General features: G+C 41.6%; 1 protein-coding gene across 3 annotated transcripts; it reads left to right on the forward strand.

Annotated features, from left to right (window-relative positions):
- Positions 1-1,411: 1,411 nt before the first annotated feature.
- Positions 1,412-27,790, forward strand: LOC308321978 (ATP-binding cassette sub-family G member 4-like). Of its 3 annotated transcripts, none has more exons than XM_080773134.1 (16): positions 1,412-1,588; positions 2,027-2,077; positions 7,232-7,444; positions 11,327-11,444; positions 15,641-15,773; positions 17,402-17,452; positions 17,747-17,892; positions 18,268-18,391; positions 18,662-18,776; positions 19,510-19,652; positions 21,285-21,383; positions 21,825-21,993; positions 23,113-23,213; positions 23,382-23,540; positions 24,336-24,454; positions 25,029-27,790. In XM_080773134.1, exons 3-16 carry the CDS (start codon positions 7,237-7,239, stop codon positions 25,258-25,260), a joined length of 1,917 nt encoding a protein of 638 aa, XP_080629260.1. In that variant the 5' UTR covers positions 1,412-1,588; positions 2,027-2,077; positions 7,232-7,236; the 3' UTR covers positions 25,261-27,790. The 3 variants fall into 3 exon arrangements, with proteins under 3 accessions (XP_080629260.1, XP_080629259.1, XP_080629261.1); XM_080773133.1 differs by having other exon boundaries at positions 2,031-2,077; XM_080773135.1 differs by lacking the exon at positions 2,027-2,077.
- The last annotated feature ends 9 nt before the right edge of the window (positions 27,791-27,799 follow it).

Genomic DNA, 27,799 nt, shown 5'->3' on the forward strand with positions numbered 1-27,799 from the left:
GTGCCTCCGCTCCATTACGCAGCTATGTGTGTGTGTATGTATGTATGTCCCTGTGTCTAGCTGTCCCCATGTGTATGTCCGAGCACAGAAAGCTATGACTGAGAAAGGAGAGAGGCCGCCCAGCTCGATACCATCAACATTTCTATTTTTCCAACGTTTTGGCAACAATTAAGTTGCCTAATTCAGGGAATGAGCACAGAAAGCTGCAACACGACAACTCTGTCATTTCTCGACCGTTTCTGACACGGGAAGGTTCGCCGGAATCGAGCCGGCCCCCTGGGCACGTTCCTGGGGGTCTGGATGTTTCCGGGACCCCCACACGGTAACCCTGTCATTTTTCCTGGGCGGATTGGACAATTGAGTACTATAGACAAATAACAGTTTAAGTCCAAATTTTATTCTGACCCCTCCACGAAAAGGCCTAGACCCCTTATCCATCATTTATACATTATGGATAATTAGTGTGGACTTAAACTGTTATTCTGAGTACTCACATTTTTGAATTGTTTTGTCTTGATTAGAGGACAGGTGGTCAGTCTGGTGTATGACATAGTTCCAGTTCCAGTGGTCACTCTGGTGTATGACATAGTTCCAGGACAGATAATGGAAGTAGGACTGATCTTGTGGGAGAGGTCATCTAATTCACCACTTCTTTTCAGTTGCCCTAAAGATGTATTCGCACTGAAGATTTCAGAGAGATAACCAAGGATCTAGCTGCCACAGGCCTGCCGGCTTGGTGGTGTGACACAGGGCAGGCTGCCATAGATACATCAGCAAGACTTTCTACAAATACAGCTTTGTTAAATTGTTCCACTAAAGACTCACTGGACAAGGTGTGTCCTTTGAATTCCTCTTCTGTGACGTCACGTGTGTGTGTGTGTGTGTGTGTGTGTGTGTGTGTGTGTGTGTGTGTGTGTGTGTGTGTGTGTGTGTGTGTGTGTGTGTGTGTGCGTGCGTGCGTGCGCGTGCGTGTGTGTGTTGTATTTTCGCGACATCTTCCAGTCTGAACGTGTCGGGTCTGTCTGCACAGCTGATTGTGTCTCAGAGAAATGCGGATCATGTCGACTTGTTCTGGCTTGTTGTTGCCGTCACCGTGTTTGTCGCATCCCCCCAAAAGTTTGAGAGGAATGCACCAGATCCAGGTGGCCTAGGCTATAGGCCACCTGACAAACAGTTTACTTTACACTGTTAATTATACAAAAGTGTGTTACAGGTTAAAACAAAGGCTGCGGCAAATGTCACTCAGGTAGGTTTAAGCCTATAAAATGCGCGACAGGATTGAGTCTCAAAAGCACAGGTAGGCCTATACTATAAGATTCGAAAAAGTGAGGGGCGTTAACATCTTTTCACAAAAAAGCCCTGCCACCTCTGGAGTCACATCACACAGAATATGGTGGTAGGCAATAACAGCTAGCAAGATAAGCAGCCGCCTGTTACGCCCTGTCCGATGCGATGCTACTCAGTGGATGCTGTGCAGTTTTCAAGACAAGGACCTGCCTGGTGCGTGTTGCACTTTACATGTCAGGATAACGTTTCGACTGTTGCCTCCGAGGGACCACGCAACTTATTGGAGAGCTACAAATCAAATGTAAGATCACGACATTAATATTAATTATCTTCTGGGAGGAGGTGGTGGCACCCGGAAAGTTAAATAGCCTCTTGGGTTTTTCTTCACCAAAATATAGAGCTGTTTATAGGCTCTGTAGCTATTTCTGTATAGGACTGCTAGCTAAAACTATATTTCTGACTGTCAATGGAAGCAATGAATTATACAGTCTACATATATTTATGTATTGCGTGACTGTGCATTGTGTGCAAGCTACTGCCATTCCTTGTGACTGTCCAATTTAGTCCATAGGGATTGAACTGGAGTTTATTATTTAATATTAAAACAAAATACAAAGCTGATTTGATTTTTGATGAAAGTTAGGCTATAGATGGGCTAGATAATTTGTTTATTAAATGTAAATCTGAATCTGACAATTTCAAAACACTATGAATTAATTATAATGGCTGTGTTCTTAAGACAGGACAAGAGACCAAATACATTCCATACTGACAGCAAGTTCAGTTTTGGGTAAGTTTTCTTCAACTTTTTCCCTTCAAAACTATAGCCTTGCCTGCTAATTTTAATCAGGCTATTGTGATTATTGATTTCAGTCAATTTTATGACAGTCAACTTATGCATTCTCTAAAGTAGAGTGAATGTTGTGACATGGTGAAATAAATCTGTAAACAGATTCACTGTTGTTTTCTGAAGCATGGGCCGCTCCAGGAAAGCCATAGGATATTGGTAAAGAGACGAATGGACACTTTACTGGGAACTAAAACTGGGCCCATTCATCGTTTTACATGTTAGAACCCATTTCTAATCACTCTTGAACAATTAGGTTCATTGTTAGCATTCAGTGTACAACATTTATATTTTGACTACAATGGTTTCTAAAACACAAGACTCGTCAGAAATACACAGACAGACAGACAGACAGATGACAGAACTTGCACAATTGCTCTGGCTCTGCTCAAAATACTTCTTGTGAAAAATAACTTATGCTTGATGACGTAATACATTTTATTAATACTTTTGCAAACGTAATGCTTAGTTCTCTTGTATTTGTTCACTTCTATTCTTTCATGTGGCTCATTAAAGTATTGTGAAATTCACCCTCTGCCTGGTAATAGCAGTGCTGTAGGTCTAAGGTTGTGTGTGCGCTTTGAGGTTTTTTTTTCCTCCTCTGCTTCAGTACAGTAAGTATTAGGTCTTATTGTTACATGTCATTGGAGACTAGCGTGTTAACCTACTTTGTTGGGGTTTGATCTGGTGGGAATGTAATTTACAGAGCAGATCCCGAGTTATGTAAAGTTTAAGAAGTCAGGCCTTGCTGTCTGAGCAGCGTGACTGAAACATTGAGTCAGGACCCAAAAGTGAGTCTAAACTCTCAAGATGCCCTGATGGTTACAGACAAAACGGTGTTTATGTGCTATTTAACCACTTAAACGCCCTGGTAACTGGAGTCCCTCAGGGCTCAATATGAGTGTATTTTCTGTTTTGGGTTGAAAACGACATGTTTCATGCTTGTTGATCTGCTATTTTCTGTGAAAGCCTTTCCCACAATAAGGATCAATGAGGTTCAATTTTGTCTGCTAATTTTTTGTGCCATCACTTCCAATGTCACTTGTTTATCCTGTATCCTATGAGTTCTCTCTCCTGATTGGATAAAATGGAATTCCTTTCTGTTTTTTAATGAGCGGGAGAGATGGCAACACCCCTGTTACTGAACAAACACTATAGAATATAGAGGTATTTAACACTTATTTTAACTAAAGAAAACCACGTACTGCGCACCTTTAAAGGACAACTTTCGTTTTTTTCAAACAAGGTTCATGTTTTAGGTTGTTATTAGAGAAACTAAAAGATGAGTGTTCATTTTATTTCATTTGCTGCTTTCTTTCGTTTTAGGGATTTTAGCTGTTTTTGACAGGGGGGCGGGGACATTCGAGCATGGGGCTAAATATGTATTTCTTTACTAAATGTTATAGCGATTTATTTTTTAATTATTTACTATAGTCCTACTAGACCCCAATAAATTACATCTGGCAACAAAAGATCATAGGATCTACTGAATGTGAAGGTAGCCTACTGGGGGGAAGCCACACTTGGCTGTATTTTGCGTGTCTTAAGTACCAGGTCTTATTCCCTAACTTGAGTAAACTAAAGACCTGGAGGCGTGATCAATGCTCTTTGGCCACTCAGAATAGCCAAATGGCATTGACCACGCCTCCAGGTCTTTAGTTTACTCAAGTTAGGGAATAAGACCTGGTACTTAAGACACACAAAATACAGCCCACTGTGTCATAGGCTCAATATGCCAGTTTGACACATTCAGTAGATCCCATGATCTTTTGTGGCCAAATGTAATTTCTTGGGGTCTAGTAGGACTATAGTAAAGAATAAAAAAGGAAATCGCTATAACATTTTGTAAAGAAATACATATTTAGCCCCATGCTCGAATGCCCCCGCCCCCCTGTCAAAAACAGCTAAAATCCCTAAAAAGAAAGAAAGCAGCAAATGAAAAGAAAATTACACTCACCGTTTACTTTCTCTAATAACAACCTAAAACATGAACCGTGGTTGAAAAAAACTAAAGTTGTCCTTTAAGCGACGGTCCCCTTCCTGAAGATATTAACACCTTCCACACAAATAATGTATCTATCTCTGATCTACAATCCCTGTTCTTTGGTTTGTTTTGTGAACGGCTTCACTTGTGCCTACAATCGGCTATTTAGTTTGGCCTCAGGCCATAGATAGATCTGTGCAGAGGAACATGGTTAATCATGTTTTGCAGCGCTTGGATTTAAATGTAGGCTACTTATTTGAATCGAGTCTGCAATGCAGATAACTTTGTTTAAACTGCATCATTCTCAGGTGGAGGACTGGGTATTATCGTGTGTATTCAGTTGTGATGATCACATGATGCTTGTGAGCATATATGATGCTTGTGGTTTGGCGTTTGAGTGAGGACAATTTCAAAGTGCTCAACAATTTATTTTTCAGAAAGAGAATAGAAGAGGCGGGGGGGGGGGGGGGGTTAGGAAGAGAAAAATTATATACACATTTGAGTGATCATTATAATCATGACGATCAGTCAATAAGGTTCACATTAACAGTCTAGACAAAAGTGCCTGGTTTGTGATGTTATCACTATGCAGCTGTTTGACTAACGATGAGGATGGCTTTGTGTGTGTTTGTACTTTTTCACTCTCCAAATCTCCCAGTGGTATTGGAGTTTACATATCATTTCGAGTTGAGAGTTCCTTGTTTGACTAACTCATTGTTAGGGACTTTAATTATCACAATGTCTCCACCAGGCCGAAGGCATGGGGAGAGAGTATGTTTTGCACTCCGTCCGTGTGTGTGCGTGTGTCCGTCCTTCCTTCCTTCCGTCCGTCCGTCCGTTACCAGCTAATCTCTGGCACCGTTGGCCCCATCCATGCCAAACTTTGCACACACACGCCGATTTAGGCAAAACACATTTCTGTAGATTACTCGTACATTTTATCCATACATCACACAATTCGGTATACACTATCGATAGTCATGTGATCAACACGAATCTGCACCATTTCCCATCTTCCATCCTGATTGGCTAAGATTGGCTTCCAAAGCTCACATGATTGGTCCGTTTCGAACAAAATGCCACAAATCACAAACACAGTGTGCAATTTCTGTGAAATTATGCACACACATTTCCACTAGGCCGAGGATGACATGCCACTAATATTTTTCCACATCAGCCTCACGGTGGCGCTATAACAGGCCAATTCCTGTTTTTAGCTATAACTGCATCATCTTTATACAACTTATGCCACCATGAGGCCGATTTCTGGAAAACACATTGTTTATGTTAGTCGCACAGATTTCATCCAAATCTCACGCAAATCGGTACACATGATCTCTGTAGTCATGTGATCAAGACGAGTGTTGGATTTCTCAGATTCTACACTGATTGGCTAAGATTGCCTTCCAAAGTTTTCAGGAGTGGCCCATTTTGTACATGTCTTGCTCATCCAGAATTCTATCCTCAGAGATGCTATGAGTGATCTGGTTCTGCATTTCCTCAACAAAATGAAGAAAATTGTTGCAAAAAGAAGTTGCACCACTCAGTTCACACGGGTGTGATTTTTTTAAATGTTCAAATATACATCATGTGAAATATATGATATTCTCATGTATTCTATGTGAATGCTGAGGCAGTGAGCTGTGTTCAGTGAGGTGTATCCCAGTTCGATAGCAGGGTACATGCTTTGAGTACAGTAGGCTACTCTCGCAGTGTCTACAAAGCCTTGATGAAAGAGATTTCTGTAATATTGTGAATGTAATTTGAGGCTGGATATTTGCTAGAATGATATTTAATTTAAACCATTGACAACTGGCATAAAAAGGTTTCATCCACAGGTCTGCAGTGAAGTTGGATTACCTTTGATAACCCCTATTTGCCGTTTCAATCCTGCTGCCTGACTTGATGCTAATTGACTAATCCTACTGTACTTGTGGCATGAAATTCTTGGAATCAGATGTTACTGTAAGACGCGTATTACTAATAAGTAATCTGAAGTGGTATGATGCCAGGTCAGTGAGTTCTCTCTGTCCTGCGTGAGAGAGAGAGTGCTTCTCAGCCTCTTGTCCCGATGACTCTTTCTTAGAATACATAACATGTTCAGACCTTTCTCTCTGACTTCTTCCCCGTCCCCTGGCCATAGAGGAATGTGCCTTGGTGTGATGTGGAGCTGTGATACAGAGAACAAGTGAAGAGCAATCTATTCCCATACATTGTCTCAGCTTGGTGCTTGGTAGCGGACCTGGGACTGCAGCTTGGCCCCTCCTGGTCCATTAGATCAAGGCTGGAAAATAAAGTTGACTTTAATCCCTCCGGGGGAGATTAAAACCGCATGAGTAATTAAATGAGCCTTCTGTCTCCAAAAGGGCAAATTACTGTACCACCTATACAGACTTGGGAACCTTGGTTTTTTGTGTGGTCGTCTGTCTCTGAAAAACAAAGTAGATCAGACATATCTCCATTTCAGGCCTTATAACAAGCCAATAATCACCTCACGATCACAGGATAGAATAGATCACATAGTTTTGCTGCTTAGTGTCCTGCCAGGACAATGGGAGTAGATTCTGTCTGATGTGGCCCAATAAAAAAGATTTCCCAGGAAGCATTAATACAAGTTCTCATCAAAGTCACATATCACCTCTTTCACTGCTAGACTTCTCAACTTAATTGTTGGACCTCCCAGACCTCGTTTATTCCATGTGTGGTTTATGACAGCTTTGACTGGAGTGGTCATACTGTGCATGACACTGTGACAGACGCACACACGTATGCATGCACGAACCCCCAACCACAGCCCCCATTATACTGTATATCTGCACTATAAAACACTAACTGGAGCCTCCCTTTTCTATCCCTTAAACATTAGCATTTTACATTTGACCTGCATGGCATGGTGATTATGCCCTCAGGTACCCAGGGCCTAAATGAGTCTGCTAGTATCTGTCTTTCTGTTCTAAGGAGTGAAATATGCAAATGTGCTAGGCCAATAAAATGATTCTAAAGTTCCACAGAGACTACATTAACAAATTAAGTTACAGATCAGCGTGCCTTTTTTTTTAGCAGACAGATATACAATGATGTGACCATACCATGCATTCATTCCCTCCTAACAGTTGGCATGGCTGATCAGACGCCTGATGCAGAGTCTGTGGTTATCCCCATGGAGGAGTCTCTTCTGTCTAACGGGGGAGGTCATTTAAAGAAGGTGGAGAACCACATCACAGACGCTCAGCGTTTCTCCCACCTTCCCAAGCGCTCAGCCGTGGACCTGGAGTTCACCGATCTCTCCTATACCATCAGAGAGGGACCTTGCTGGAAGAAGAAAGGTAACCCATAGTTATGCGCACATGCACGCTGATATTGTGAATTGTATTGAAGTGCTTTGTGGAAATATTGGTGTTTGGAGGTTGAATGTTGAGAATGTCACTCTATGGTTGTTTGTGTATAAAAGGTGATATGGGACCAGTACCAAGCAGCTTATTAAACATCACATGACACTTTATGTAATCTAAAAAACTCTTCATCTCAAGGCAGCAGACCAAACAGGAGCATTTGAACTGAATGAGAGAAAAAAGGAAAGGAAAAGGATGAGGAATAAAATACAGCCCAAACGTATTATAGGTGAACTGCTCAATGAATAGGTCTGTGCCTATCCCCTGCACGTAATACTGTACCTTGAAATATGGACACTTTATAATCCAGTGGTGCACTTTTCAGTATCTTTATACTGTCATCATATTGTAGTACAGGACAAGTCTGCATCAATTTGCAACATACGCCTACTGTGTATTAGGTGGACTAGAGCGGTGCCCGTTGGGCACTGGCCTACTTGGAACAATGCAAGTTGGAAATGGATACCCCACCCAGATATTATGTCTGTGTCCCTTTTCTGCCCATATATGGAGTTCTTTGTTAGGCATGTCCAAATATGGAGTCTATGCAGATGTCAGAACAACATTTTGATGTCAGAACAGGCCAGCTCCATATATGGAGATCTAGGGTGATCAGGTGTGGTTGGCTAATTTGGGCTGTGTATCTGACGGACTCGACACCGCGCACTGCACTCCCTGTGGTGGTGTGGAACGCGTGTGCCAAATTTGAAGTTACGTGGATTACAGATGTACGTATACGTACTGTAGTGTACACGTATATAAATCACCTAGTGATTTGGGGGTAATGTACCATACCTGCCCTCCAGGGGTTCGAATCCATCTGGCTTTGTTGAGCGTCTATATATGAAAATCACTGGCCCCTTTTGTGCCCATATATGGAGCTGGGGTACCTGGCCCCTTTTGTGCCCATATATGGAGCTGAGTGATTGCTGATGCAACACACTCCATATTTGGATAGCGGGACAGACACACGGACAGACAGACAGACACACACACAGACATGATCTGCTAGGTCTCATAGTAAGTGCTCACTGCGTTCGCAAAAACAATAGAGCACTGAAGTCTGACATCACTGCCTCTGTGTCTCTCTGGGTACAGAGTAACTGCTTCTATTGAAATTCCCCATAGAGAACATAACCAAGGACTGAATAATTACAAAAGCAATTGTTACCATGCATATGTCCGATTTTCCAGCTGAAGTGGTCATCTTTTATGCACAATATAATCATTGCCAGTTCCTTAAACTGTTCCAAGTCAAACAGGCGTTAGGATGGTCCTAAGAAGAGATAACACCCTGCATAATGTAGTGTTGTTCTTTCCTTGACTATCTGCTGCTTTCATCAGTACAGGGAGCTGATGGGAGGAACACTTTGTACTTTCACAAACTCAGCAATTGTACAAGAAGCAGGGCCTTATTGGTCAATGGTCTTGCATTTAAAACAAAGAAAACGTTGTATTGAAACAGTAACTTCTGATTAACTCTGTAACGATCTCGCATTTTTATAGGTAATGATGTACTCGCCAAGCTCTTATAAAGTAGATCATGAAAATAATGAACTGTTTCATTTAATTGAAGGAGCACTTCAATTCTCAGATGGGGGTCTGGTACAATTTCTTGCAGTGCAGCATAAGACAGTTTAGTTCATCAATACGTAATGTTGGTGAATGGGTGATCCGGAGAATATCATTAGATTTACCATATAAGCATTGATTCACAGATGACATTGGTCACAGATTTAATGCAAGGGCCAATAAAAAAATAGGACTCACAAAATTGGAGTTGAATTGGATCTGATCTGATTTGATTTTCTTAGATGTCATACAAGAAAAACACATGTTCATCAGAGAAACATCAAGGATGCAAACACATTTCCATTGTGGTCCTTGATCTGAGACAAACAATACATTACATCAAAATACAGACAGTACAGCAATAAATAAAACACTCTAAGCTACACTACTTACAGCATAAATAAAAACATTTTCTAAAAGTCATGCTTAGTCCTTTTAAATGGAGATGGCTGCTGATGCTCTTTATCATTGGGAGTAGAATAATGCAGTGTTGAATTCATTGACAATCTTGGATGGCTGAGTGGTCCGCATACAAGAACGAATTAACAAAACAACAGCAGGGCTAAGACAATAGCTTGCGGGACGCCACAAGACACAGGCAGAGCCTTTGAGAGATGGCCTGCATGGCTTGAAAGTCTGTGATTTGTTCCCTATCCGAAATATATGTGATTAACCGTGTACAGTGTCAAAAGCTTCAGAGATCAATTAGAATCATTCCATGCCGGCTTCAACTTCACATCTGCTAAAATCTATTAAGGTTAAAAGGTAGTCACTGGTGTACCCATAAAGTTGTTTGTGGATTACCTTGGAAGTGACACTGAGTATGGAGATGGGTTTGTAGTTTCCGGGGTCAGACAGTCTATGGGTCAGACCTATTTCCCTTCTTAAAAAAGGGATTGTCTTAGCATGTTTCATGTCCGAAGGGACAGTTCCTTGGTCTAATCATAGTTCTAATGTCTAATCTAATGAACACTGTATCATACAAACCGTCCTGCGTCCTGATCTGAACTGCTCTTCGTCTGTAAGCCTGTGAAAACGAACCGTTTTAGATATTATGTCCAATCAGGTCATTCTTCACTTGAGATCTTTGGCCTTTATGCTGTTTGCCAAAAGCTTGTCAAGTAATTAAGCTTCTGGTTATTTGGATTTGGGTTTAAATAGAACCCGTGATTGCTGCGTGGGGAGGAGTAATCTTGACAGACATGCATGGTTCTCTTCCTTCCGAACTTTGGTTGTCTGTGTTGCAACTCTCTCTGCACTTTGTTGCATTCTCTGTTTCTTTCAAGAAGGAAGTGAATTGGATTGTTGATGATGATGATGATGAACAGTGTGAGATGTGCATGGTGAGAGAGTTACATCATGCCTGTCAGTTTTCACAGTGTTACACCAGCACACTTTAAAGTCATCTTCTTACTGAGCGTAACAGCAAACAAAGTGCACAGGGCAAGTCAGAGCCTGGTGTGCATGATGCTTGTCAACAGCTCAGCTGTGGCCTTGTGGTTAGTGTCTGCGATGGGAAGTCAGGGTTTAATTTAATAATTCATTTAATATAGTCCACACTCACTTTCTCACTTTATATTTGCATAAACATGAGACATTTTGTAATAATTTTATGGATGGTATATGTGGTTTTGTGCTTTAAATACTGGTATAGAATATTGTCAAATCCATCATAGGCAAATTAGTTCATTGATGGTGTCATTGGTGCCAGCTAGGTCACTGCTCAGCTGACTCAGCACAGCATGTACAGTATACCGCCTTGTTGGGTGGAAACCTCAAGACTGTCACTTTTCAGATTAAAATTCAAAAGTAGCAGATCTACAACCTCGAAATGCGTTACTTCGTGCCACGTTTTGAGCTTGTGGATCTGCAATTTTTGATACTTTCCTGTTACACTTGGTCATTAATTTACAAAAGAAGTTAGAAATGCTGCCCGCAACCCGACAGAAATGATATTTTGCTATTTTCATTGTCTGAGGAAGAGCTACTTTTGCTTGAAACGTCACATACTATGGTGGAGAATACATTTTAAACTTTTGGAGTACAGTATGTACTCTAATCTGTTACTCTATTTACTTTACCACTTGCCCTGCTGGTTGACTAGAGTTCATGATCTTGCACTGTAAGTCTGGAGAGCATGTGCTAAATGCCAAAATATAAGTGTGAATTGTTTCGACAATGATGCATAGCTCCTGCTGTGTCTCACTTTTGGAGTTTAAAATGATATTATGATTATGATTTCAGGTTACAAAGCCTTGCTGAAGTGTCTTTCTGGAAAGTTCTGCAACAGGGAGCTTGTTGGAATCATGGGCCCTTCTGGGGCAGGGAAGTCCACCTTGATGAACATACTGGCTGGGTACAGGTAAGAGCTAAGATCTCTGCTGGTTCACCATGATGAAGTCTTGTTGTTCCGGCCAGACACAGGGCAACGTGTCTTGTAACTTGGCTTTCAAATTCATGTCATGTAATAGTTTGTAAACCATGATGATGTCAACTGGTTATGGACGTTTTCATCAATATTTTATTTTTGTTTAAAGAAATACACACACACGCACGCACGCATGCACACACGCACACACACACACACACACACACACACACACACACACACACACACACACACACACACACACCAGTCAAGTAGCGTATCGAGTGTCCTGCTGCGTGGCCAGCCAGCAGCAGTAAACCCTGATCGTCCCATAGCTTGCGGGGTGTAACCATGGTGACCGATTCTCCGGGGTTGACATAAAAACGCTAATAAGCAGCTTACATTGTGGGAAAGTGAAAAATATAATACCTCAGTGTCTGCACATGGTATGATGTAATGGGCATGTACAACTTCAGATCAATATACCTGAACCCAGAGGAGAAAAGGCGTTCAGACAGAAGGAGGGACAGACAGACAGAGGTTGATTGGTTTATTGCGACCGAAGGTCGCAGTAAACTGGAATCGTGCATTTCCCGTCAGTGTGTGTGTTGGTTGGTTGGTTGTTCGGGGTGAGAGAGCACGTGACATCATGTGACATCATCAGGGATGGAGCATGTGACATCACGTGACATCATCAGGGATGGAGCATGTGACATCATCAGGGATGAAGCACGTGACATCAAGTGACATCATCAGGGATGGAGTTCCATATGTCATCAATATTAAGCCCATATATGGAGATCCCTGATGTCATCAATATTGGCCAGGAACTCCACATCTGACCTCAAACTTCAAACCCTTAGATCTCCAGATATGGAGCTGACCTGTTCTGACCATAATGTTGATCCTTCATTTGACAGGCCTGACCCAAAGTTATTAGTGCAGCCGTGCCCGGCAGCCAGTAAAAACTAGAGTTATTAAAACACAATTGGTGCCGGAAGTGCATCAAAATAGAAGCTCCGGGGGTGCCAGAGTTGTCTGATCGCCTTTTACTCTGAAAGCCATGAACCGGAAACACTTTCTTAAAAAAGTTGACTTGACAAAGTGACCTCACAATCCCCGATCATCTTAATATATTTATATACGCTCCAAAAAGCGTTCATATTTTGCGGGAGAGACGGATGAGGAGCAGAAATGAAGCGCCAGCATATCGATCTATTCAACACCACGGAGAGCGCCCTGGATGAGGAGATACGAGTCATTCTGTCCGCCGCGCTAACATGGGAGTCAATGACAAGCTAATAGTTGCACAGAGCGTTAGCATACGGCAAGCGAAAAGCGAAATGCCAAAAAAAAATAGGAAAAAATCTGAATATTCTTATCTCGCCCCGTGTCGTTAGGACGTCGCTAGGACGTCCACAGACGTCGATGGCACCTCTCGGTTCGAATCCCTATGACGTTTCTAGGCGTCCTATGTACAGAAAGTGTTAACAGGTCAGAAAATTAAGATCTGATTCAAAAGCGCCAGCGCTCGCCCAGCAGTCTGCTGTCACCCAGGCGGATGCGTGCCCTCAGGCGTCTTACTGGTAGAAGGATTAGTCCAGTTCATAGGCCTAATGGCTGCACATGGAGTTGAAGAGCCTAATTGCTGTTGGGACAAAAGTGTTCTTAAAGCGTTTGATCTTGCAGGGCATCGAACGGAACAGATCCTTGCGACTGCTTTTCCGGCCTGCCAGGATGTTGTGGAGAGAATGACTCACATTGTTCATTATGGCTATTCACACTTCACAGTGCAGATAAGTAAGGTTTATTCATAGCTTAGATTTCTATGCCACATGACACAGAACAATGTATACAGTATACTGTACATCGTATACATTACATTAGCCACGGTAGCCCAACCCGCCGCCACGCCAACAACTACACGACCCGACCCGGCCACCCGGCCCGGCCCGGCTTACCGGCCAGCTTTTCAACAGAGAGAAAGAGAGAATATACTCTAACAATATAATATACTTCTGTGTAACATTTCAGGCATAATGTTCTGTGGCCCATTATTACTCACGCCACGGTCTTCCCAGAAGCATTGCAGGTCTAAAATCCAATTTCATGTTCAATGCCAACTCTTGCCAAGCCATAGTGTAGTAGGCTTTAGTCAATGGTAGGATTTAGGTTGCTAACAGTCTTACCGACATCCACTCTGATCAACCATTAAGCATAGTCAGCTGTCTGGTGTCACTATAATAGTATCTATCTAGCCTCCTCAATGACAGCAATTTGAGAGAGAGAGAGAGATGAGAGCGAACGGAACCAATATTCAGCACCATACACATGTTTTTTTTTAGCTCAGGATAGACAATTCATATTTTTCCTGTACTTTATAATTGTGTAGGCTAAATTAGAGAACAATAAACGATCACGTAGGTAGACTCAGTGAGTGTCATACTGCAACTATAAAGGGACATTAAAATATTAAGTTGACATGCAGCTGGGATATCGTTACAGGCATCTTACAGAAGTATAGAACACCAGAACATCAGATCTCACACACACACACACACACACACACACACACACACACACACACACACACACACACACACAGAAAATATTGGACAGACATACCCATGCTGAAACAGACCAGTGCAAGGTGTATGTTAGAAAACCTGAATTGGATTAGGGTTGTTAGGTGTGGTTGTGATTAAGGTTAGGGTTACACTGAGCCTAGTGTTGTGTAACAAGATGATCAGAGATCTCCGCCTACCGAAAGGTCTGGGCACATAGTTCTAGCCCCTGTTAGGTCCTTGCTAGCCTCGATACCCAGGCTTTCATTTCGTCTTCGCGAAAAATGAAAAGGTCCTTGCAGACTGGACGCGTTTTCGGTGAAACGGTGGAAAACGCAGCTAAAACTTGAGTGTGTGTGTGTGTGTGTGTGTGTGTGAGTCGAGTGTTCGCACATGATTGAGTGCGCACATGAGTGAGTGTATGCATGCATGCATACATGTGTGTTTACTGTAGTATGTGACCATACGCAGCCTTTTGTATTGTTATCCCTCCCTGCCAACTAATGCCGGAAGGCCGAAGGTGAAGGATGTCTGTCTATTTGTCCGTCCGTCCATCTGTCTGTCTATTCGTCCGACATCCGTCCGTCTGTCTGTAAACAGCTAATCTCACGGACTAATCAGCCTGAAACTTTGCACACAGACTCCCAGAAGTCAAATTGGCCCGAGATAGCGCCACCATCTCACATTGTTGCCTACCACTCCTACAGATTTTGTCCAAACCTCACACAAATCGGTGCACATCACTGTTGTCATGTGAACAAGACGTATCAGATAGCTCATATTCCATTCTGAATAGCAACAATTGGCTTCCAAGGTTGTTCCAAGGCTCCAAGGTTGCGGGAATGGCCGGTTTGCACAAAATGATACAAATCATGAATGCAGCATCTGATTGCCTTGAAACCTTTCACGCACACTCCCACTTTGGCTAGGCCAAGGAAGAACTGCCACCCTACATTTTTTTAATCAGCCTTGTGGTGCTGCTATATTGTTATTATTATCAAATTCTATTTTATCTAAATTCTTCCCCAACAATCTTATGTCTAAATCTGTGTGAAACTTTAAAATATAACAGCTGCTCTGCCTGTATCCCTAGAACAAGAATAGTAATCAAATGTAACAAAATATGTCTCATGCTCACTAATCCCCATTTGAACACCTGAGCGCAAGGTGAAAAAAACAACTCTCCCTTTGTTTGTAGGGGAGCATGCAGCCTTGAGATGGAGGGGTCACTCAGGGCTATATACTAGTGTCTTCTGTTTTTTCCCAGAATATGGATGCTGGCGTAAGTGGTTATGGGTCCTAGTTTGGGGGATGATCACGCTATATTTAATGTGTGTGTGTGTGTGTGTGTGTGTGTGTGTGTGTGTGTGTGTGTGTGTGTGTGTGTGTGTGTGTGTGTGTGTGTGTGTGTGTGTGTGTGTGTGTGTGTGTGTGTGTGTGTGTGTGTGTGTGTGTGTGTGTGTGTGTGTGTGTGTGTGTGTGTGTGTGTGTGTGTGTGTGTGTGTGTGTGTGTGTGTGTGTGTGTGTGTGTGTGTGTGTGTGTGTGTGTGTGTGTGTGTGTGTGTGTGTGTGTGTGTGTGTGTGTGTGTGTGTGTGTGTGTGTGTGTGTGTGTGTGTTCTCTACAGGGAAACAGGAATGAAGGGCCAAGTCCTTGTGAACGGGAAGCCCAGAGACCTTAGGACCTTCAGGAAGATGTCTTGTTACATCATGCAGGAGGACATGCTGCTACCACACTTCACTGCACGGGAGGCCATGATGGTGAGCTCAAGCTTTCATCCATGTCGTCCACATACATGGCCTGAACCCCAGGTTAACCAGGATTGCCCCTATTTCATGCTGTGTGTCTCAAACCCCCACAAATATCTCTTAACGACTTAAATCAATGGTTTTCAACCTTTTCCATATCAAGGTTCCCTATTTATTTGGCAATTGAGCCACGGACCACCAATTGATGAGATTTAGCCAAATCATTGTATAAGAATTTGTACACAATTCCATGCTGTATTGATGTCTCAATTAGGAGAGATAACAGGCAAACATTGATCAAAATAACAATTCTTCTTCATTCTCTAATTGTAAATAGTAATTGTTCATGTAAATTAAATAATGCAGATGTTTAGCAATAATGTAACTCTTGAGAGCGTAAATCTATAATGGTCCATTTGCTTACCAACTCTCCATCATTTAGCTGGGACCTTGTTTTGAGTGTTTACATAGATGTTTACCATGTTCTGTTCCATTGAAAGGTGCAGTCAGTACTAGGTTAAAGTTCAATGTAAACTTCCTGTAGAGTTAGGCATGTAGATTTAGGAATTTTCTCTGGAAGAAGGAAGGAGGAAGAAGTCACGACTGGATCCGCGGATCCGGATCTTCAAATACTAAAATCTACCTACATTTTACTTTGAAACTACTCCATGTTTTTGTGGTGTATTCTTATTATATATTGACAGAATCAACTTGTCTGTCTGTTTATGTGCTAAAAGGATTGGATTATTCCTTTCTAATCAACGGCGCGATGAAGCGTTCTATGTTGTTATACAACATTGTTTCGAGGAAGCAATCTGATTGGTTGAAACAGCCTTCTAGGCGTGCTTCAAACAAGCATGACACACCTAATCAAAAAAAATAATTCAGCTGCTCTGTTCTCCCAGAGCGCAGCAGACTGGGTTGCTATAGGCTAGCGAGTTTCTTGGGACATTTGTGGTTGTTGTGGCTACATCTGTCATAAAAAATATATGATTAGCGATTATCTTAGTTTTAAGAGTAACTGTGTATAATTGCAATATTACACTCGGGGGGGGGGTGCTTTAATGTCACTAATGCACTTCTGCGCTGCCTTTCGGAACAGCAGGCGAGTTCCTGCAGCATCGCAGGTGTCCATTAATGATGTTAAGCCATCCCTTCTCGTGTAATATTGCTTAATTAATTGGACTAGTTACATCTTGACTTCCAGGGCAGGCGGAAGTGACCTGTCTTGTAACCACAGTGCAGATTTGTTTGGCACTGGCGCCACGTTCTGGCTCATAGGGGAAGCACACATTGTATTAAGGGTCCCAGACAGTTTGGGTTTTTGAAAATATGGTCACCCTACCTCCACATCACAGTCAGTGAAGTTCAGTTGATATAATGTAGGTTCAACTGAAGCACAACCCATTAATAAGCCATAGTTTTGTGCTGCAAACATAGACAATCTATAAGCACACAGCTATAGCCTATGCCAAGCTCTAACCTCATATGACCTTATGTGAAGTATTGAAGTTGAGCAATTGCTTGCTTCAGGATAGAAGCCATTATTTGGGGAAGACTGACACCTAGTGGTTGCAGGAGTTTCTGAAAACACTTTCATACACAAGATTGTAATATGATACCATTTTTCATTGCTGCAGGTTTCAGCCAACTTGAAGCTCAATGAAACGATGGAAGTGAAGAAAAAACTGGTGAGCTTTAAGACATTTACTGTACGTTTGTATATTTCTTTGAAAGCACAGCAATAATACCTGCTCTGCAGTCAATGGATGATGCTAAATGTCTTTAACTTTTGCTATTGCTTTTCAAGATTTTAGCAATCAGTATTTCAAAGCCTCAACAGGAAGACAATGGTACCATATTATCATCTGCCTTAGTGAGGACCAATTATATGAAGATTGGTTGAAAATTGGCGAAGTCGTCCTTTAAGATGTACGTTCCTTTGCAAAAAATAAAAAAACCAAACAAATGTGTTTTCCTTGTAGGTGGATGAGATTCTGACTGCTCTGGGGCTCCTGGATTGTGCTCATACCCGCACCGGATCCCTGTCAGGAGGACAGTGTAAACGGCTGGCCATCGCTCTGGAACTGGTTAACAACCCTCCAGTCATGTTCTTTGACGAGCCCACCAGGTGAGCCTCATGTTACTGAGATTAATAAATATATATAAATTGCAGTGATGGAAAAAAGAAAGTTTGTTACAACACTACTGTTGGCTGTGGGGTGTGCCATTGCTCGGGAAAGGGTGGCTGTCCTTTAATCTTACTTGTTGGGCATTGAATTTAAGTCATTTATATATTTTCCACACAAAAGGCTTATTTATTTCATTCACATGAGGTGTTTTTAACATAGTCTCGTGACTTGTACACATATATGACTGTCAAACAAACAATGCTCAGGTAGATGTCCGGTCATTAGGCTAAACAAGAAAATATCTGTCTGTCTGTCTGTCTGTCTGTCTGTCTGTCCGTCCGTCCGTATGTCTGCCCATCCGTCCGTCCGTCCAGTGGTCTGGATAGCGCATCATCTTGTCAAGTGGTCTCTCTCATGCGATCTCTGGCTCTGGGAGGAAGAACGATCATCTGCACCATCCACCAACCCAGTGCCAGGCTGTTTGAGATGTTTAACAAGGTACACACCTCAATGCTGCTGTAAATTCAGTCAATGTGCCATGTAAAAGTCTGTAACCATTGCCAATCTAACCAAAAGGCTGAGCTACAGTATACTCAAAAAGCAAAATGCTATGTTTGGTGCATGACACTGGTGTGCAACTAAGCATAATTCAGAATGGAAGTGCATGCATGCATTTACAGTATAGTAAATATGGTTTATTTAGTCAGACAGACAGACAATAAAGTTTCTCTTCACTTTGATTTGACTTTGACTTCACTCTTTCCACAGCTGTACATCCTGAGCCAGGGTCAGTGCATCTACAAAGGCTCAGTGCCATACCTCATCCCCTACCTGAAGACCCTGGGTCTGCACTGTCCTACATACCACAACCCAGCAGACTTCAGTATGTCAATACAAATCTATCTTTTCTCTAGACTTTTCAAATCAACTGCATTAAAACACAATGACAAACTTTGACAATCATTATAGGCAGCCTAAGATTTTAATATTATGCTGAAATGGTGTAGAGATAAAACATGGGGTTGGGTATTCCCAACAAAAACAGTTGCTAGTGTTCAGGGGGGGAATGTCTATATGGGATTGGGTCCTTGTTGCTGCACTAGTGTAACCTGACTTTGCCAGCTGGGGGCGGTATTGGGTAGAAAGCTTCTTGGATCTGGCAGCGTCAGGTTAGCACTAGTGACAACTGCTGGTTGATTGGGGTGCATGTTCAGCTGGGAGAGGATCTGACTGATAGAATGAATCTCAACACACAATGTTTTGCCATTGAAAGTTCTGTGAGGGGACTAAATTGGGGAAGATTAAGGGCTGGAAAATGTACAGTAGTAGGAGAAAGGCAATACAAATCTAAAAACTATGATATGGTAATAGTATTCACTATAGACTATACATTAATGTAATGCAAGGTAAATGGGCTAAAACGTGCACAAATAGTAGGGGTTTAAACTAAAGAAGATACACTGGATATTGTTCATTATTAGCCCCTGAGCTTCAGGTAACCGACTCATATCGTTTTACACTGCACTACATTACAACAAAAAGAGTGTTGAGGAGGGCTGACAACAAAAAAGTGTTCTCACACACTTCTCATATCTGTGGTGTATCCATCTCTTCAGTCATCGAGGTGGCATCAGGAGAGTATGGCGACATGAACCCAGTGCTGTTTGAGGCGGTCCAGGGAGGAATGTGTGGCTTGGATGAGAAGAAGAAGCTCTGCGAGCAGAAAGACGATTCAGTCTGTGTGATAAGCAGCCCGAAGGTGGGTCCTCATCAATACACTCATCAACAATTTACAATTTACAATTTAGGCATTTAGCAGACGCTCTTAATCCAGAGCGACTTACATTAAGCAAGAACAAAAGCATGGGAATACATCACATAAAGACATTTATCATGAAACATGCGTAGCTAAGAAAGTAACAGTGGATTATCTATAATGAAACTATACATATAAGCTATACATCTATACTACTATGCTACACATATGTACTATGACGTGCTATGACTACTAGAATTGCTATCTAAGGGGGTGGGGTAAGTGCTATGGGCCATGATGGAGTCTGAAAAGGTGGGTTTTCAGACTACGGCGGAAGATTGGGAGTGATGCTGCAGTTCTGACTGCAATGGGAAGTGCATTCCACAGTTTTGGAGCCAGGAGGGAGAAGAGTTTGGGACGTGTGGAGCGTTGTCCCGGCGTTTTTAGTGAGGGTACTTCCAGCTTCCCTGCGTTGGCTGATCTGAGTGAGCGGGAGGGTTTGTAGGGTTCGATCATACTTGCAAGATATGGGGGAGCCATACCTTTGGTTGCTTTGAATGCCAGCATCAGGGTTTTGTATTCTGTGCGGGCAGCGACCGGGAGCCAGTGGAGGGAGCGGAGCAGGGGGGAGACATGTGAGAATTTTGGCTGGTTGAAGACCAAGCGAGCTGCAGCATTTTGGATCAGCTGGAGAGGCTTAAGTGCACATGCTGGTAGGCCAGTAAGGAGGGAGTTACAATAGTCAAGTTTTGACAAGACTGTTGTCTGGATTAGGAGCTGGGCTGATTCCTGGGTACAATACACACCGTGGATATGTACCGTGGATATGTACAGGTGACGTGTGTACAAACACCTGTGGTATCTAACGTTACAATAATTGGATGTGTGTGGATATATGTTTATTTAGACAGGACTATGCATATTAATGAACAAAAATAAATAAATGCAATGTAAATAAACCAAATTTAGCAAAATAAATCTCATCCACAGTCCCCACATAAAAACATAAAACAAAACAAAACAAGCAAACAGTACCTTACATTAGGAAACAAAGCATTAAAAACATACATACATACACGAAAGTACAAAGGTGTAAAGTGCATCTATATAATTTTGGCAGTGTTTTTTAAGAGTGATGTGGATTTATAGCTAAAGTAACTGTGCATAAGGTGCAGTATTGCTTTCAAATAATACAGGATTCAAGTAATATGTAGGACAATACAGGGTTTGGTTGTCGAGTAACCATTTTTTTAGATTGTACTTAAAGGATGGAAATGACGGACAATCTCTTATTGTCAGAGGTAGGTAATTCCAGATTGAACAGCCCTGAACTGAAACTATGTTTTTACCAAAAGCGGTTTGCCGGTACGGCACTTCGCAGTCCCCTCTAGCGGTTGCCCTAGTGCTGATCAGGCTTCCTTGTTATGAATTCACTTAGGGGAGGCGGTCTAATTATTTCTTTGATCATACTTTATCTTTAGCTACTACAGTATAACTTGCTTGTCTGCCAAACCACCAGAGTTCCCCTCAGGGAGCAATACAGTTTTGTGTTGTCATGTCGTGTCGTATCATATCTTTAATTTATCTCTTCTAATCTCTGACTGACATTAATTTAACCTCTTTCCATTTCTCCAGGACGCCGGCCATGTAGAGAGACATACATTTGCCACAAGCACCGGGACACAGTTCTGTATCCTCTTCAAGAGAACACTCATAACAATATGCCGAGATCAGGTGTGACTAAATCACTTGGACAATTGTGGGATTAATAATAATCACTTCATAAAACAAGCTTTAATGCCAAGCATGTAAAACAGAACAGAGCCAAACTAAAATGGTTTGCTCAGTCGAGCATAAATCTCCACCAGGAGGCATGCCCTAATAATAATAGTAGATCGTATGCGCATGCATAAAGTGAATGGAAAATCGAGTGGCAAAGTGAGTTTAATGTCGTTTCACGTTGTTTAAAGCAATCAGATTTATCTGTTTGGATGTATGGGCTGTCAAGGCCAGAAAGTATTTTTTTGACACTCAGTAGGCAAAAAATAGACAAATTGGTCTTAACCCGTACACTACACATGCATGAATTTTACGTTAACCCCCGTCCCATCCTGTCCTGGAATACTGGTAACTTTAACTCATGAGTAATCTTGTCTTTTTCCTTTACATTCTCAGGTATTGACACATCTCAGACTAATGTCACACATCTCCATAGGTGTGTTGATAGGACTGCTTTACCTGAACATCGGCAATGATGCCAGCAAGGTCTTCAACAACACTGGCTTTCTTTTCTTCTCATCTCTCTTCATCATGTTTGGAGCGCTCATGCCAACTGTGCTGACTTGTGAGTCTTTTCAACCCAGACAATACAATAATCCTTCTAATATTAGAACACCTTCTACATTTGATGTTAACCCAATACCTGCTTTGGTATATTAGATTTTCTTTAGGCATGTTTGACTAATTGACTGACTGACTGACTGACTGACTGACTGACTGACTGACTGACTGACTGACTGACTGACTGACATTTTTCAGGAAATTAAAAATATAGATTTTTCAGGCAATCAAAGAAAACCTTTTATTTTTCAAGCAAATCAATACTGCCTCATAAAAGTTGGTATTGTGAGTGTGACTTTATATATTGTCAAATATATAAAGAGAGCGGGATAGGGTTGAGTTAGCTGCTCTATAAAATAGTTTGAGGCCTTGAGGGTCCATTGGAGTTATCTGGTTTTGTCAGAAGCACCTTTTAATACTTTTCATTGGTTCAATATTTTTTTAACCAACACACAGACATAAAGGGTGTTCAATAACATTGATTTAAGAAGAAACTAAAACATAGCTGGTTTCTGCCGGACAGCGACGTTATAATTTGTGCCTGCATGGCCTATTGCGTTTCTCACTGGCTGTGCCCCATATGTTTCATCTGTTTGACTGTTCCTCTATGCCTATGGTGTAATGTCTTGCACGCTGTACTCCACCATGGCTTGCCTGGCTAACTGTGGCCAAAGATCTGCGTCTTCTGTTTCTGTCATGCAAGAAGTTCCTTTTTGCATCTATTTTTCTGCACTTTGCATGATTTATCATAACTGAGCTCAGCTAGTCTGTTTGACTGTGTATGCTTGACATGAAAACATCAATAACTAATTAACTATCAACTATGTCATACATTTGGCCATAACTGCAATTATGTTTTTTGAAAGTTAAATATTTTAAAAAGTATAAAAAGTGGTGGGGTGGGGGAGTGGAGGTACTAAGTTAGACTACTGGCACTCTTTCAGAGTAAGGCAGTAAATTGTTATATTGATGACTGTAGTAGAGTGCTATTCTTACAGACTAATGAGACTATCGAAGATAAGGGAGTCTGACAGACAAGTGCACGGCAGTATACATTAAACAAACCACTTGCAATGTATTGATGTATCTTGGAAACCATATTCCATGTCCGATCCACCCTTAGTTCCTCTGGAGATGTCTGTGTTCCTGAGAGAACATCTCAACTACTGGTACAGCCTGAAGGCTTACTACCTGGCCAAGACCATGGCTGATATTCCATTCCAGGTCAGTACTGAGAACAACAGAACATATATTTACAGTGTTATACTTTGTCGCAAACCCATTCATTCATATGTGTGTAAGTTTAGGTCTCAGGGAGACGCCAAATGTATCTTTTGGGCATTGAACTGAAAACGTTTGTATAATATAGTAAAGGAGCGTTGTGTTTTCCAGGTGATCTGTCCCATCATGTACTGCAGCATAGTGTACTGGATGAGTGAGCAGCCTCCTGAAGCTAATCGCTTCTTGCTATTCGTAGCTCTCTCCACCTGCACTGCCCTCGTAGCCCAGTCCCTGGGGCTGCTGGTTGGGGCAGCCGCCACCTCACTACAGGTACTGCACTGTGCTCCATGTGACTAGCAGCCTGGTCTGTTCACTTCAACATTCAATACATGTACTACTTGATATTGTCATATTTTCTCTTGACATCCTTAATTACGAAGTTAAACAGTGTAACGCAAGTTAAAATGGAATGATAGAGGATTTGGATTAATTATTCTTCCTTACGCGATTGAATGTGACAATAAGCAAGTTTTTGATATCACATTTTTATATTAAAACATAGTAGTGATTGTTTTTTCCCCCCTTTCCATCTTGTAAACTCCCCTTTTTAAATGATTGTGCTCCCATAAAATAGAAATGTTGCCAATAGAGCGCAGCAGTCCCGCCCCCTCTCAGAAAAGCGAGTGGCCCAGGAAATGAAACCCCAATGCATTCTTTCATCGGCACTTCGAATATAATTTATTTAAAGACGGTTACGCCGCGGACAAAGCCAATTCGGATCATGACAAATCATGACAATGAACACAATGTTTTGGGACGATCAAATAATTTATAAGACGAAAAACAAAACAAATAGTGTTGTCTCCTGCCTTTATTTTCTTCTTTCTAATGATTTGATCGTCCCAAAACATTGTGTTCATTGTCATGATTTGTCATGATCCGAATTGGCTTTGTCCGCGGCGTAACCGTCTTTAAATAAATTATATTCGAAGTGCCGATGAAAGAATGCATTGGGGTTTCATTTCCTGGGCCACTCGCTTTTCTGAGAGGGGGCGGGACTGCTGCGCTCTATTGCTAGTTAGTATAAAGAACGGATAACATCAGATATGTTGTGTCTGCTCACAGGTGGCGACCTTTGTGGGTCCCGTCACTGCTATCCCAGTTCTTCTCTTCTCTGGATTCTTTGTCAACTTTGACACCATCCCCGGTTACCTGCAATGGATCTCCTATGTGTCCTATGTCAGGTTAGTTTCTCTCCTTGTCTGACCTCCTTGTCTCTCAGAAGTGAGACAACATTACTAATAGGATCTGTGCATATTGGTACAGGTTTGCAGAAGGTGGCATACAAGTTTCCAAATTCTATCCTTTCTTTTGATTGGTGCATTTATTGTGTCTTTTCTGTGATTTTTTTTTTTTTTTTACAATATTTTTTATCCCACGATTTTGTAACCCATTTTTCACCCCTGTGTCAATCATCTACTGTGATCCTGGGCTCTACACACCCTCCGCCAAACTGGGGAGAGCAACAGACTTAACTCATGCTTCCTTCATGCTTGAGTGTCCAAGTTGCTCCTTTACACCTGACAGGGGGGAGTTTCCCTGGTTGGACGTAGCGCGTGGAATGAACACGTTATTCCAACCAGTTCCTTTCCCCTCCATCAGGCGCCCCGGCCGGCCAGGGGGAGGCAGTTTAGAGACCAGGATTACTGCATGTTTTTGTGAGGGTACCTACCCTAGGGGACACGGGGAGAACATGCAAACTCCACACAGAATCTGTGAATCTAAAAGAAACTCTTGTCTATTGTCTATTGTATTCAGGTATAGCTTTGAAGGAGTGATCCTGTCCATATATGGGATGAACCGCACTGAGTTGGACTGTCCGGAGCCGGGCACGGTGTGCAGGTTCCAACAGCCTGTGGAGGTTCTTCAGCTTCTGGATGTAGAGGATGGCGTAATCTACATGGATTTTATTGTTCTGGGCATCTTCTTTGTCATTCTGCGTCTGGCTACCTACCTCGTCCTCCGCTACAAGATCAAGGCTGAAAGATAGGTTAAAACACAAGGCTCTCCCTCACTTCATTCATTGGGACTCTTTTCTGTGCACAGAAAACAAGCTCTTTTCATGTTCAAGTTCATCCTGTTTGTTCAGTGTCATACTACTATGCAGTGGTGCTAAAGGAATCTAGCAACAATCTGACCTGCTCCACAGCCAAGGACCATGGACCATGGAATCTATCTGGTTTAGCTGTATAACCAGATTCAGGTAATAGTTTGATTACTAACTTCATATCCCCCAGTTACACAGGTTTACATGGATGTATGTCACTGTAATGATAGATGGGTGATTTTGAGACTTGGATATCAAGTGAAAAGTGCTGAAATGTTCTCCCAATTTTTTTGATATTCTTTGTCAAGAATGTTGATGTAAAAGGGTTCAGTAGGAGGAATAGGAATTAGATGACTGCAAAATTTTTAGAGGCAGAGCTTTGGCTGACTTGCTACTGTCTGACAGACTGTGCCTGATTAAACTATGCATACTATCAGCCAATCTGAGCTTTAATTAAAACCTATGGGAAACTGACAGCAGTTACACCACGAAGTAGATTGGCGTTCTAAATCTGTTGAGAACCAGAGGGGGGGGTTTTCAAATAGCATTTGTCTCTACACTGTTATCAGATTGAACGAACATGTCCTTAAATTTGACCTCAAAACTGTCATTGCACTGACTGGACCTTTACAAATATGGTGTACATGGCGTAATGAATCCAAAGATGACGTAGATATCTAGGAGTTAACAGAGTTATGCTTTTAACTGAATCAAGTTGTAAACATGATTACAGATTAGATTATTGGTGGGCATGTAAATGTATCTTGCTGTGCAGCCATCTTATGAACACCGTTTCTTACCTCAGACAACTAGACTTCATTACTAACAGTTGTGGCAACTTGTGGGCCGACAGGCTTCAGGTAGGCCATAGTTTATCCAGTGGTTCCCAACCTTTTCAGGATCAGGGCCCACTTGAATAGCTCAAAGGCGTTTACCTTGCGGCCCACCATTCTGACTTCCAAATATGACTCATGGAGGCATGCATGTTTATTCCATAGACAGAGCATCTGTCTCTTTACACTTCCACTGGCTTCAATTGAAACCCACTTATCTATTTCCGTGATCATTATTGAGGACATGATGCTGTTTTGGTAGAGAAGGTATACTGTGCTTGAGAGAATGATGAGAGAATGACTACTGATAATCACAGAGGCATTATATTGTATATACGTATAACTTTGAAAGCCTTTTTTTTATGTTTACCGTATGTTTATATTTATAAAGTAAGCTTTTCCCTGGTTGGTGATTACCTTCAGATGGGTATGTTTTCTACTTCTATGATCAAATTGTAATGCTTACCCACATTTTTACTTAGTTGAAATACTGTCTTGATAATGTTTTATACAGCCTACTTCCTGTATTATTTTATTTATGGTACTGAATGCATATTAGCACATTTAATGTCAGATTGATTACTTTTGTGTCACAGAACAGAGAATATACATAACAGACTGCATAGCATAGGAACCACAGCCAACTGTTATGTCACTAGTCCAACTGTGCCTTCACGCTGAAACAATCAAAAGAGCTGATGTTATTTTGAATTGCTGGACACCTCATACATCTGGACTGCATCTACGTTCCCCACAAATTATTGTCTTTTGTGTTCATTGCACATCAGATCAGAACATATACTGGGACCAACATGCAAATGTTGTTTACCAGCCTAGAGACAGACTGTACGTGGGAAGTGGATGGAATATGGAATGAAGTTATGAGGCTGCATTCACTTTCAACCATTGTATTTCTAGATGGTTTTATGGAGTTTTTTTGTATTTTTTCTGCATCTTTGTAGTAGACACTGCCAGAACGAGCCTGATATTAATTACATGGCTAGTTATAGACTTGCTTTTCACGACCATATTGTCTTTAGTTACAAATATTTCTTAGTCACTCAATCATACCCAAAGATAACCAAAGCCCTGTGGTAGACTTTTTACAGACATGTAGCCATGGCAGAATGACCAAAGAACCGTAAATAATATGGAATATTATGGAAATAATATTCTGTAATTTTTTTCATTCCAATCTTAGTTTTAACGGAGTCAGCTAAATTTATTTTAACTGAGTCACAAAAAAGATTTACCCTAACTTCACTCTGACATTGTCTCTCCGGATAAGGGTGCTTCTAGCCAAAGCTAAAATACCAGAAGTAAAAGAATAAAAGAAAAATGCCTGGGGAAACACATCAGCACCATGGACAGTGCTAGTAAACTGATGGATGTTCCAATCAGTATATTAACTCAATATTTAGTTTTATTTTTTGTATTGAATCTTCATGACTGTATCATCCTATACTGTATCACCCAGATAGTTAGTTTCTGATATTTATTTTTGATTTATTGTAGAATACATACCACTACTGCTGGAACTGCCCTATGAAAGAAAATAAATATCAGAATGGAACCTGATGCTTGCCTCTCCTCCTCCTGCGTATTCATTACTCACGTCAGTGCATTCCAGTAGTCCTGAAACATGCATG

This window comes from Protomyctophum bolini, assembly GCF_963924005.1.
Source record: "Protomyctophum bolini genome assembly, chromosome: 9".
NCBI lineage: Eukaryota > Metazoa > Chordata > Actinopteri > Myctophiformes > Myctophidae > Protomyctophum > Protomyctophum bolini.

Excerpts from the sequence above, each read along its gene's own strand:
- LOC308321978 (XM_080773133.1), top strand. The coding sequence starts at position 1,467 with ATGCTGTGCAGTTTTCAAGACAAGGACCTGCCTGGTGCGTGTTGCACT. Across the intron at positions 18,392-18,661 it reads TGTTTGAGATGTTTAACAAG|CTGTACATCCTGAGCCAGGG; the intron begins GTACACACCTCA and ends CTCTTTCCACAG. Across the intron at positions 24,455-25,028 it reads TCCTATGTGTCCTATGTCAG|GTATAGCTTTGAAGGAGTGA; the intron begins GTTAGTTTCTCT and ends TATTGTATTCAG.